Here is a 12717-nt window from a genome sequence, read left to right as displayed (position 1 = left end):
ATGAGCAGCCCGAGTTAATTTTCTCCTCCTGTCACTGGGGATCATCAGCCCCTGGATAGATGGGAATTGTGGGGTTTAAAGACTCTTTTGACCTTAAAGGCAGGGGAAAGTTGCATTTAAAAGCTATTTATGAGGCTAAAGTAGCTTGTGAGTAAATAAAGCAAGGCGAGAAGAGAGAAGGGCCTGAATACAAATTTCTGTTCAAGTCGTCAAACAGAGCTGCCACAGGGAGGTGAAATTGTTCCCTGGATTTGGAGCATTAAATGGAAGCAGCAAGGAAAACAAAGGAGGGAATGCTATTCCAAGCCAGAGATGAGTTTTGGGTGTTCAAACATTCCAAGGATTTATGAGCAAGGGGAGAAAATGATAGAAAAATTGTCCATGATCTGGTCACAGCTTCCATGAGAAAGGGAATGAAATATCAGGAGTCTGGAGGTTGTCGATAGCTGGGAGGGAGACAGCAACCCGTGGAGAACCTGAGGATAAAATGTTCTTGGAAAGAGAGTGGAAAAGGAGAGCTCCTTTTGAAAAGGAAAAGGAAAAGGAAAAGGAAAAGGAAAAGGAAGGGAAAGGGAAAGGAAAAGGAAAAGGAAAAGGAAAAGGAAAAGGAAAAGGAAAAGGAAAAGGAAAAGGAAAAGGAAAAGGAAGGGAAAGGAAAAAAGAATGGAAAAGGAGCTGGAGTGGACTCTCTGAAGATTCTTCTCTTCAGGGTTTCTTTATTTTAATGTGTCACGTAAAACAGCTCTTGACAAGGACACAAAACTTCCCTGTGCCAGCCTGGAACGGGAGGATCTCAGGAATTCTTCCCTCTCAGGGGTTAAAAACTGAGCTGAGTTCTTTAGAGAGCCAGAATGCCCTGGCATTCCCTGGTTTGCATCCCGTTGGGAACACATTTCCCATGTGTGTTCCTGGCTCTAGAGAGCTGTGCTGACAAGAGCTCTGGCCAGGTTATCCTTATTTTCCAGCAGTGATGAAGTTTTCCAAAGGCAAATGGCAGCAGGAAGTGGGGTCTGTGCACATGCCTGGCCTTGGTTATATTTTATTTATTTGGTGTTTTGCTGGAATCAAAAGGAGTTTGAAACTGCGCATCTGAATTATTTAAAACCGGTTTCATCAGAGTTAAGGCAGAACAGGCTGCTCTGGCTGGGGGCAACTGGTTCATTCTGGGCTTACTGGGACAGCAAAACCACCACCGGAATGGAGAGCAAAGATCCAGAGATGAGAATTTGTGGTGAAGCCGCTGCTGGGGTAGGGAGTTCATGGAATCATGGGATATCCCGAGTTGGAAGGATCCCACAAGGATCATCCAGCCCAACAATCCCACCCTGTGCATGCCTGGAGCGGTGTCCAAGCGCTCCTGGAGCTCTGGCAGCCTCGGGAATGTGCCTGCCCACAAGAGAGGTCCCCACTGAGCACGGAGTCACCAGCTCAGCTCTGTGCCTGCAGTGTTGGTGCCTCGTGCACTTTATTCAAACCAAGTCCCAGAATTCCAGACTGGTTTGGGACAGAAGAGACCTTCCAGACCATCTCATTCCACCCCTGCCATGGGACTCCTTCCACTAGACCAGGTCGCTCCAAGCCCTGTCCGAGTTAAAGCAAGGCTTGTATTGGTTTTATTCAGTGTTGATCCAGGGGATCCCTTAACAAGAACTTGGGTTAGTCCTGTCTCTAGGACAGGTCCTAAACAAGAACCTGGGTTAGTCCTGTATCTAGGACTGGTCCTAAACAAGAACCTGGGTTAGTCTTGTCTCTAGGAGAGGTCCTAAAGAAGAACCTGCATTAGTCAACCTGCATTAGTCTTGTCTAAGACAGGTCCTAAACAAGAACCTGGGTTTAACATGTTTAGTGTTAAGGAAGTGCAAAGAAGAAACCACTCAAGCTCCTGCAAGAGGAGGAGACTGGGTTAGTCCTGTCTCTAGGACGGGTCCTAAACAAGAGCTGGGGTTAATCTTGTCTCTAGGAGAGGTCCTAAACAAGAACCTGGCTTAGTCCTGCCTTTAGGCCAGGTCCCAAACAATAACCTTTGTTAATCTTGCCCCTAGGCCTGGTTTCCCCACTCTAACCCCCTCCCACCCTCCCTGTGTCTCCGCAGACCCCCCGGCCGTGGAGCCAGCATTCCTGGAGCTGCGCCAGGGCCAGGGCCGTGGTGTCACCATGAGCTGCCGCGTGCTCCGGGCCTACCCCACGCGGGTGCTGAGCTATGAGTGGCGCCTGGGCAGCAAACTGCTGCGCACGGGGCAGTTCGACCTGCAGGACTCCACCGAGTTCACCGTGAGCAGCCTCTCCCGCGACTCCTACGGCATCTACAACTGCAACATCATCAACGAGGCGGGCGCCGGCCGCTGCAGCTTCCTCGTCACAGGTAGGAGGAGTGGATTTCCATTCAACTTCTTAAAATGGCTTTTTTAGTGTTTTTTGAAGGAATTGTAGGCAGTTTGCTCAACTTTCCAAGAGGAGCTGAAGTTTCTCTTCAAAACTCTGCTCATGGAGCGTTTGGGTTTGGTTGGGTGAGGCTTGATGGGCCTCGATCAACAAAGAGGAGATTCCCAGACTTTGAGAGTTTGAAATGTCTGGGTTGGGAGTAGGAGAAGGAGATAAATGGACATTACCAAACGTCAGCCCCTGGCAGGGACTGGAGCAGCTGTGGTGGGAAAAGATGGATAGGAGAGGCAAAAAATGGGAACCAAATTGTCATCGAAGGGATCGATAACCAAGAGGAGATCCAGTACTAAGAATGGGGTCATTTGGGACCAAGGAATGAGAAGGTTTTGGGGGGTTTTATGTATAAATATGGGAAAAGTTTGGTAAAGAATTGTGTGGCTGGAATGATTTCCACTGCACATCCTGGGACGTGTGGATGGAATGATTTCCATGGCACATCCTGGCCAGAATAAAGTAATTCCAGATTCTCCAAGTCCTTAAAGGTGATGCTGGAGAGTTTCCTTTATTCCTGAGTTTCGGTGACAGTGGGGTCTTGGAGGACCTCTTGGATAACTCAACTCCTCCTTTGGTTGCCAAAAAGATCCCAAGATTTGGAGAAGTTGATCCATCTTGAATCATGCCCAAGTTGAATCATCTTGAGGAGTCTTGTTGGGATTGTGGTTGGCGAAAAGAAGGAGATTCAGCTGGTTTGAAGATCAGGATTTCTCAGTGGAAAATGAAAATATTCCTTCTCCATGGGCACCTGGCAGGGTGGATTTGAGAGAGACCTGAGGGATTCACCAGGCAGCAAAATTCCACTGTTTGAAGCGGTCAATAAAGTTGGATTTCCTCTTCTCTCCAGCTTGGAGAGCAGGGTGGGCACATCACAGGCTCCGACAACTTCCAGCTCCTCGGGAACAGAGGGATGTTGGGATTTGCTCCTTTTCTCCAGCAGCAAAGGACTTTTACACAAGATCCCAGGCTGGGGGAGGCTGTGCAGCCCCCAGGATCCTCCCGTGGGGTGTAATTAATGTGCGGATGGAGCCAATCTTGGTGTGGCTTTTATCTTTGGGATCTTGGAGCTGAAAAACTTGGATCTTTGAAAACTGGGGGGTTGGAAGTCTTGATTTTAACTCTATTGGAAATTAATGACATTAATCAGGAAGGCTCTGCTGCCTGATCCTGCGAGACCCGGTGCCTGCAGCAGATGTGTCCAAGCCAAGGTCTTCAGATTCCCGGAATCCCATCAGGTTTTAGGTTCCACATCCCTCTGGTTTTCCAGGCTGTGGTGGGTGAAGAATTCCTGGTTCCTCTGCACCAGCTGGGAGTGGGCTCAGTGGGGACTCTTGGAGGCCAATAAGAGCAGCCTCAGCCTCTCTGAAGAGTCCTAAAATGTCTCCAAACCCACACTGGATGGGGTTTGGAGCCAGCTGGGATAGTGGGAGGTGTCCCTGCCTATGGAAGGGGTTGGAATGAGATGATCTTGAAGGTCCCTTCCAAGCCAAAAAGGTCTGGGATTCCTGTCAGAGGAATTCCTGTTTCAGCTCAAAATTCCCCCAAAAGCTGCTTGGAAAGGAATGATGGGAAAAGAAGCCAACCAAGAAGAAATTTCAGGGTGTTTAAAGGAGGAATTCCATAGAAGGAAAGATGCCCCATTGTTGGTAGGGTTTTAATCCCAGTTTGACTCCAGTTAGAATCACCTGGACACAGGGGTTTCCTTCTGGGATTGCTGCCAGCCTGGCAGCTCCCAGGATTCTGTCACATCCCAGGAAAATGAGCATTATCATCATCATCTCTGCCACCAGAAGAAGAGGGAAGGATTTCATGGAAGAGCTGCAGATCCCCTCTCAGGGACCCTGCTCTGATAACAGGACAGACTCTCCAGATGCATCTCTCTTGCAACAAAAGGAAACCATTTTTTCCAGCTCCCCAGTTGGTTTTTTCCTCAGTAAAACTTGGTTTAGCAGGAAAAAATGTGGGTCTGCTTTCAGGTGGAGACTTTTTCCTTGCTTGGACTTATCTATCCCTGGAAGTGTCCAAGGCCAGGTTGGACACTGGGGCTTGGAGCACCCCGGGATAGTGGAAGGTTGATGAATACTGGAATGTGATGAACTTTAGGGTCCCTTCCAACCCAAACCATTCCATGATGGGAATGGCATCCCCTCGGCAGGAATTTCACACGGCACAAACATGGTGGGAATACAGCAAATCCTGCAATTCCTGATGGTTCTGCTCCTTCCAAATGGGATCCAACCTTTGGCTCACACCATTCAGAGCCTGCTGGAGGTGTTTTCACAGCCACCAACTTCTCCAAATCTTGGGAGTTTAATCCCAAAGGCAGCTCTGAAGGAAACCAGAAAAACTGTTTGGCCTCAAATGAGTAAATTTGGTTCAATTTATCCATCAGGATTTGGACCCCAGACTGTGGGAATTTATTCCAAGGCAATTATTTTGCCACAATTGGGGCAGTTGGGAGTGGTTTGAGCAAACTACAAAACTGAAAATGAGTCCTAAAATGATTTTATGATGTTTTCCATCTCCCAGCCCTCCCTGTGCTCATTTAGGGTTCATCCCATGGTGTTCATTTATGTCGGATTAAGGATGCTGTAAGTAAGACTTGGACTTTTCTTAGTATTTTACGGTTAAACCCGAGTTTATTTAGAAAATAAATGCCCTGACACTCTTCTCAGAGCAGCAGCTCTGCTGTGCTCCTGATTCCCAGCAGCACAGATGGAGTCAAAGCCCTGGGGAACTGAAAATGATGAAAAAAATGATGAAATGGTTAAAAAGGAGGCTTGGATTTCACTGGGAATGTGAATAGAGAGAAGAAATTGGGCACTTCCTAGACATGGCTGGGAAAAAAAAGCGCAATAAATAACTCCAAGGCAGGAATGTGGCAGTTGTGTGGAGCTTTTGTTTTGGGGGGAATAATGGGTTGTTGTAACCCATTTTAAGCTGGGTTTATTCCTGGTTTTTCATGCAGGAAAACAGAAACGTGCTGGACTGGGGCTGCAGAAAACCACTGATGTGCTCAGAGAAAGCTTTTCAGTGCAGCATTTAAGGCTCGAAAGATTTATTCTGACCCCAGAGCCTGCAAAACCTCCTTTTTTTTGTCCTGTATATTTGGAGCCAGATTGGAGGAGATGAAAGCCAAATAAATCACACTTGGAAGAGGGGTTAATTTATAGCATCTGGGCCAACGTGAGGCAGATGTAACCTGCCAGTCTCTTCGACATAAATATGAAGTGGCAAGGCAAATTGTGTTTGTGGGGAAGCAGAGCTGAGTTCATGCTCCTCACAGCTTCACCGCCTCGATGTTTTATTCAGGGCTTGATAGGGCCAGATCATATCCAGAGAGCAACAAAACGTGGCAGTGGCTTCATAAAACCCTGCCAGGGCTGGGAGCAAATAAATCAAAACAGATCCATGAATGGCAGAGAGGCCGAGGAGTCTCCCCGAGGGAGGGTTTGGATGCTGGAGAAGGAGGGGGATGAGCACAGGACAAAGCTTCTCCCTCCCTGGAGCAGCTGCTGAGGTCCCAGAGGTTCCTCCAGGACACACCTGAGCCCTGCCTGGGTCACGGCCTGGCCTGGCCAGCTGGGGACACTTCTGGAACAGCTTTTTCACAGTGGCTTGGGTTCCTCAAGGCAGGGTCTGTTGATCTCCATGTTTTCCAGGTTCCCAGTGGGCAAAGGAGGGGTGAGGGATGAAGTGAGATTTGTTTCTTTTTCTTCTTCTTCTTCGTCTTCTTCTTCTTCTCTTCTTTGTCTTCTTCATCTTCGTCTTCGTCTTCTTCGTCTTCTTCTTTTTCTTCTCCGTCTTCTTCTTCTTTTTCTTCTTCTTCGTCTTCTTCTTCTTCTTCTTTTTCTTCTTTTTCTTCTTCTTCTTCTTCTTTTTCTTTTTCTTCTTCTTCTTCTTCTTCTTCTTCTTCTTCTTCTTCGTCTTCTTCGTCGTTGTCTTCTTCTTCTTCTTTTCCTCCTCCTCCTCCTCCTCCTCCTCCTCCTCCTCCTCCTCCTCCTCCTCCTCCTCTTTCTCCTCCTCTTTCTCCTCTTTCTCCTCCTCTTTGTCCTCCTTCTCCTTCTCCTTCTCCTTCTCCTTCTCCTCTTTCTCCTCCTCCTCCCTCCTCTTTCCACGTCCTCTTCCACACTATTATTAATATTATTATTATTATTGTTATTATTAGTATTATTCTGCATCATTAACAAGTGACAGGACAAAAGGGAATGGTCTCAAATTGCACCAGGGAAGATTAAAGTTGGATATTAGGGGAAAATTCTTCATGGAAAGGGCTGGGAAACACTGCCCAGGGCAGTGGTGGAGTCACAATCCCTGGAATTGTCCAAAACCCATGGATGTGGCCCTTGAGGCCGTGGAATAGTGGTGAATGTGGCAGGGGTGGTTTGACAGCCAGATTTGATGATCCTAAAGGTCTTTTCCAACCTGAACAATTCCATGATTCTCTGTGCCCCTCGGGAGCTGTTTAGGATTAGGATTACCTAGAACTGAGTTTACCTGACAAGCCTTGGTTTAACATTTCTCTTCAGCAATTCAGAAGTTTGGGAAGATTGACCCCCTTGAGATGGAATTTGCTCTGCTGGGGTTGCCCTGGGCTGAATTTGTCCCCAAAATTGTGTCCAAAGAGGAATTTTTAAGGAACAGAGGCAAAATTTTGTTCCCTATCCGTAAAATTCTTTAATCGGGGCTGGATACACATCCATGTGGGATTCCTTCCTTAATTTCCACCGGGAATCTCTGTCCACAGTGGATGGGGCTGGCTTGGCAGGGCTATAGATTTAATATTAGAATTTAATATTTCCATTATTCATCACAGCCCTGGGTAGGGCTAAACAAAACTCTAATGGAATTCCATGGATTTAATTCCTTTTATCAACCAACTTCTGATCCCACCAGTGAGGGAAGACAGTTTGGAATATTAATTCCGTGTTGTTCTGGCCTGTGGAATTTTTCTGCCGTGGGATATTGCATTAATTAATGAGCTCATCTTTAATTATTTACTTTGTCTTACATCACCCTGGCAGTGCTTCCGGCCAAGTGCAACATCAAGCCAATCAAGGGCTAATTAGGGAGGCTTTAATTGTTAGTTCGTGATCCGAGCTTTCTCTTTTCTTGGAGCTCTCGGAAGCTTTTTGGAGCTGGTGATGCTGAATTGAGAGCCGAGCAAACCTGACAATCCAAACACTCCTTCCTTGCCAATCCCTCCGGAAGGGATTATCCCCATCCATGGCAGCATTCCAGTTGTGCCAGGAATAATTGAGGTTGGAAAAGACCTCTAGGATGATCCAGTTCAACCAGCACCCACCACTTGGATTATTTTTCCCGTGGGAGGAAAGTTTTTGCTCCCAACGACTCAAGCAGCGTTTCCCTACTGAGGGTGGCATTTAACCAATTGCCATAAAAACCAGTTCTCTTCAGAATTTTGGGATATTTATCCTAGATGCTTCCAGGGAAAGATAAACAGGGAAAGATAGGATAAACAGGGAAAGATATTTAATGGAACCCTTTTATTTAGAAGATAACTCCTGGATTTCACTGGGGATGTGCTGTGTGAGGATATTCCCATTCTTTGGGAAGTTCTCCTTGTGCCAGCAGGACTTTGTCTCACTGGAAGTGGTTAATTAATCTATTTTCATGGAATTATGGAATATCCAGAGTGGGAAGGGACCCACAAGGATCACAAATCCAACCCCTGGCCCTGCCCAGACACCCCAACAACCCCACCCTGGGCATCCCTGGGAGCGGTGTCCAAGCACTCCTGGAGCTCTGGCAGCCTTGGGAATGTGCCCATTCCCTGGGAAGCTGTTCCAGTGTTCCACAGGGTAAATCTTTCCGTGGAATTACTGCTCCAGGTCACATCTGGTGGGTCAAACTAAAGAAATATTCAAAGATAAATTTATTTAGACTGGGATGATCCAGTCCAACCAACACCCACCACTAAACCATGGGACACTCAGGTACCTCACTCTGCCTGAGGATTTCACATCTCCTGCCTTTCCTTCCCCCAGGAAACTGGGATTTGAGGAGATGGACACTGGATCATCCCTTCTGATGATCCCAGAATCCACCTCTGGAAGGAGCTCTTTGGAAACTCGTTCAGGAATTTCTGCCTCAGTGTTTGTTCTGTGCCCTTGGCACTGCTCCTGGTGGCGGAACACCGTAGTTCCCACTCAGGATATTCCATGTCCGTGGTCCTCAGCATGGAGCTGGAATCATTTCCAAATTCTCACTGGAACAGGATTCCCAGAGAAGCTGTGGCTGCCCCTGGATCCCTGGAAGTGTCCAAGGCCAGGTTGGACAGGGCTTGGAGCAGCCTGGGATAGTGGGAGGTGTCCTTGCCCATGGCAGGGGTGGAATGGGATGAGTTTGGTCTCTTCCAACCCAAACCATTCTGGGATTCTTGGTGTGTCCCAATTCATTTTACGCTCATTCCCCAAAAAATCTGAATATTCCTTGGAACACCACATCCAGCATCCCTGGGATGCCTCCCCCCACCCCAAAAGACACCTGCTGCCGGAAGTTTGACGGGAAGTGGAAAAAAATCATCCAAGACCAAAGGTCCCCTGTGCTGTCACTGGTGGGAGCTTTAAAATTCCTGCTGGAGCAGCAGCACCAGGGAAAAAATCCTTTTCCATTCACCTGCCAGGCACGGGGCAGGGGGTTTATTTGAATTAAAAACCCTGGAGACTCCAAGAGAGCCCAGAGCAGCTCCTGAAAATATCCAGCAGGAAAGATCCTTCCCAAGGCAGGCAGAGCTTGGATGTTGTTGTGTTTTCCTGCTGAATTCCTGCCTGGTTTTGGAGGATTGGGATGAGGAGGAGCTTTATCTTGGCAGCAGATTCTGCCCTGCCCTAAAAACTTTACCAGGGCAGCTTAAGCCACAGGTGGGCAAATGGGACAGACAATTCCCACTGGGAAACAGGAATTTTTCATGGATCTCCTGCCCCAACGCCCAGCAAAGGCAGTGGGCTCTGAGCCAGTGAAAGCCTTCTTGGCAATTATTCCAGAGTCTGGAAATTTGGGATGTTTACTTCATCAGACTAGCAGGCCGTGCCAAATTTTTGGGAAGGGGACAAGGTGGGATTGCTGGATCTCAATCCTGCTTTTCCTGTCAGCAGCAAGGAGAGGAAAATGAAGTTAATTCGTTCCACGCCGAGGCTGGAGGATGGAATTTGGGATGGAAGGAGAGGGTGGCTGAGGTTTTCCCTCTGCTGCAGATTTCTGAATCCTGACTGCAAGCCTGCCCCGGGGGGAGAAGGAAAATAAAGGGATTTCACCCCAAAAAGTCATTGCTGGATGTGATCCAGAATCCCAGACTGGTCTGGGTTGGAAGAGACCTTAAATCCCATTTTGTTCCACCCCTTTCCATGAGCAGGGACACCTCCCACTATCCCAGGCTTCTCCGAGCCCCGTCCAACACTTGGGCACTTCCAGGGGCAGCCACAGGGATGGGGCATTCCTTGGAAATCTGCATTTCAGTCCATTCCTGGTTGGAATTTCGTCCCGTTTCTCCCCCAAAAATGACTCTTTGTGGGATGTGAGGGAATTGTGGGCTGGCTCTGGAGTGGTTGGAGCAGCCACGAGCTGTTGGATTTTTCGGGAAGTGGGGAGCCCACAGCTGGGAGGGGACAGGGATAAGGAGGAGGAATGCCAAGAGGGGAGAGCTGCAGCTTCCTGGGAAGTCCTGAGAAGCTTGGGAAGCCTTGGGGGGGCCTGGCTGGACCTGGGATCCATGGATGGAACCTGCGTTGGCATGGACACCTCCAGGTGTGGAGGCAGAGCTGTGGGAATGCTTGGGAATGCTCTGGAGCCTGGCCAGGGGCTGGAGTCGATCTGGAGGCTGCTCCTGTTCCTTGTGTTGCTCCAAAGATTCCACGGAACTCTCCTGGCTGCATTTCCCTGTGCGCTGATCCTGTTTTCCCAGGAGTTTCCCCATCTCGCCCCTCCTCAGAGGCCTCAGCTCCCTCCCTGTGCCTGTGGTGACACTTCCTCATTTATTATTTACAGTTCCAGGATATCCCATCCCTTTCCCTGCCCATCCTTCAGGAACCAGGTGTTCGGCACTCCCTGACAAGTGACACCCCTTCCCCCTTCCTCACCTGCCATTCCCATGGGATTTCTGCAGGATTCCTGCTGGGAACAGGAAAATTGTCACCTCCACACTGAGCCAGGGATTTCTTTGGGGGTTCTGTGGATCCCATTGCTTCAGGAATTTCTCCCTGTGTGTGAGCCATGTAAAAATGAAGGCATGGAATGCTGGCAGCTATGGATCTGGGAATGGGAGCTTCCCAAAACTCACCGATCCCAGTGGGGGAAGCGGGAAACTCCAAATCCTACTAAAACTGGATTTATTGATCACTCAAGGCATCACGGCCCCAAATTGATGGAAATGGAGCTGAGGAACCCATTGACCTCCTGGTGTCAGGTTGGGATGAGCAGGAAGCATCGGCGGGATTGGGAATGCCATGCGGGGAGCAGCAGGAATTGCAGGAAGAGGAACGGGAGCTCTTGCATGGCTCAGCCAGCAGATGTCACCTTTGGGTGTCGCTGGGGAAGAGTTGGATCCTCAGGAAAACCCCAGGGAAAAGGAGGAATCAGTGAAGGGCACGTGCAGAAGGAATCTCGTGGATGCCACGCAGAGCATTCCACACTTTTCCTACTTTGGGATGTTGGGTTTCTGTGCCTGGAATAGGAATGGGAACCTCTAAACCCATTTGGGATGGACAGACCTCAGATAAACTGAAATTTGTGCCTCAATCGGGCATTAAAAAGTTCATTTTATTCCCAAATCATCCCTTCCCTGCAAGTTCCAATATCTTAATAAAGCTGTAAATATTTTGGGAAGAGATTTTTCTGGGAAGGGTGGGAAAGTCTCATCCTTAAGTTGCCGGTGGGAGCAGCAGGTGCAGGGTTGTCTGTGCCTGAAGTGAGGAATTCCCTGGAGGAGCTGCTTCCAGGGAATTATTTATTACTAATATTTTAATATTAACAGACTTTATTAACTTTAACCCTGCTCTGCACTGCTCAGCCCAAACAATTCCAGGCCTTGGAATTCACTCCTGGAGGACAGGGAAGGCCTTGGAAGTCCCTCCTGGAGGGTTAAGGGAAGGCCACATCTCCATGAACATCCTTCAGGTCCCTCCCAACCCAAATAATTCCCTGATTTTCTGCTTCCGTGGTTCTGGGGAGGCTGGGGGTGATGGAGATGATCCAGCTGCAGGACTGGGATGAGGAGCAGATCCAGGAGGAGATGCCTTTCCCAAAGGATTTTGCCTTTCCCAAAAAGCAAATAAAGAGCAAAACATCTTCTCCTTCTTCCTGCAACCCTTCCATAAAAGAGAGATCCTGGAATCAAACAGAGCACAGGAATGGGCAGCATTTTCCATAAACTCCGTGTCTCCCAGTATTTCACACAGTTAAAGGCAGAGTTTTAGTTAGGATTTTTGCTCTCCCAGCATTTTAAGGATGGAAAGGGCTGGAGCTGAGGCTGCCAAAGGGGGAAGCATTTATAAATCCCTGATTTTATCTCCTTTCCCTAAATGTTTATGGGGGCTGTGATAAAGTGGGAGCTGCTCACAGCCAGCTCCTGTCACTGGGAGTGCCATAAATACAGGACAGAGCTGCTGCACTTCCCGAGTCCCCAGCTCCAAGGAATTGGCAGAACTTGATGGGAAGATAAAGGGGAATCAGAGAAGGAAATGATTCCTCGAATGCTCTGTGTCCGCACAATTCCCAGTGTTTGTTCCTGCAGGACAAGGAGCCGACACCAACCCCACCCTCTGCAGCTCCAGCTGGGATCTGGGACATTCAGGAGAGAGGGCTGGGAGCAATCGTGGCATTGCTGAGATCCCTGTGCTTCTCTGCTCTCATCCCAGTTGGAATTTGCAGAGCCCAGTCTGGCAACAATTCCTTTATGGGAATTTTTTCCGCTGGGATAAATAGCTGAGTGATCCCAATGAATCACGGGAAGAGGAATCCTGGCTGATTATTTTTTCTGAAAGGGACCAGCTGAGTCTTTTTCCTTTTTTTAAATTTTAAAAACGAAAATTCCCAAGTCTTTAGGAAGAAGGAATAAGGAATGTGAAAAACCTCATTCCCTCTTTTCTGCCTGGAATGCAGAGTCTCTTAAAGCCCATTTAACAGTGGGAACAATCATTCCCAATTAAACAATTCCTAATCCAGGAGAACAATCCTGGGCGTGCAATCGACTTTCTTCTTGCAGGATTAGATCAACGATCCTCCTGGACTTGCTCCTCCCATCCAGTTTTATTCTCTCATTGC

At 48.3% G+C, this 12717-nt stretch overlaps 1 protein-coding gene across 2 annotated transcripts in view; it reads left to right on the top strand.

The window, feature by feature from the left end:
- MDGA2 (MAM domain containing glycosylphosphatidylinositol anchor 2) overlaps window positions 1-12717 on the top strand; it is a 231845-nt gene that overhangs the window by 173843 nt on the left and 45285 nt on the right. For both annotated transcript variants that reach the window (XM_032110643.1, XM_032110644.1), the window contains exon 9: window positions 2093-2362. In XM_032110643.1, coding sequence (XP_031966534.1) covers window positions 2093-2362 — 270 coding nt within the window. The remainder of the gene's footprint in view (window positions 1-2092; window positions 2363-12717) is intronic.

The sequence above is a fragment of the Corvus moneduloides genome, chromosome 6 (assembly GCF_009650955.1).
Source record: "Corvus moneduloides isolate bCorMon1 chromosome 6, bCorMon1.pri, whole genome shotgun sequence".
Lineage (NCBI taxonomy): Eukaryota > Metazoa > Chordata > Aves > Passeriformes > Corvidae > Corvus > Corvus moneduloides.
The sequence above is the reverse complement of the archived record's forward strand: the minus strand, read 5'-3'. Positions and strand labels throughout refer to the sequence as shown.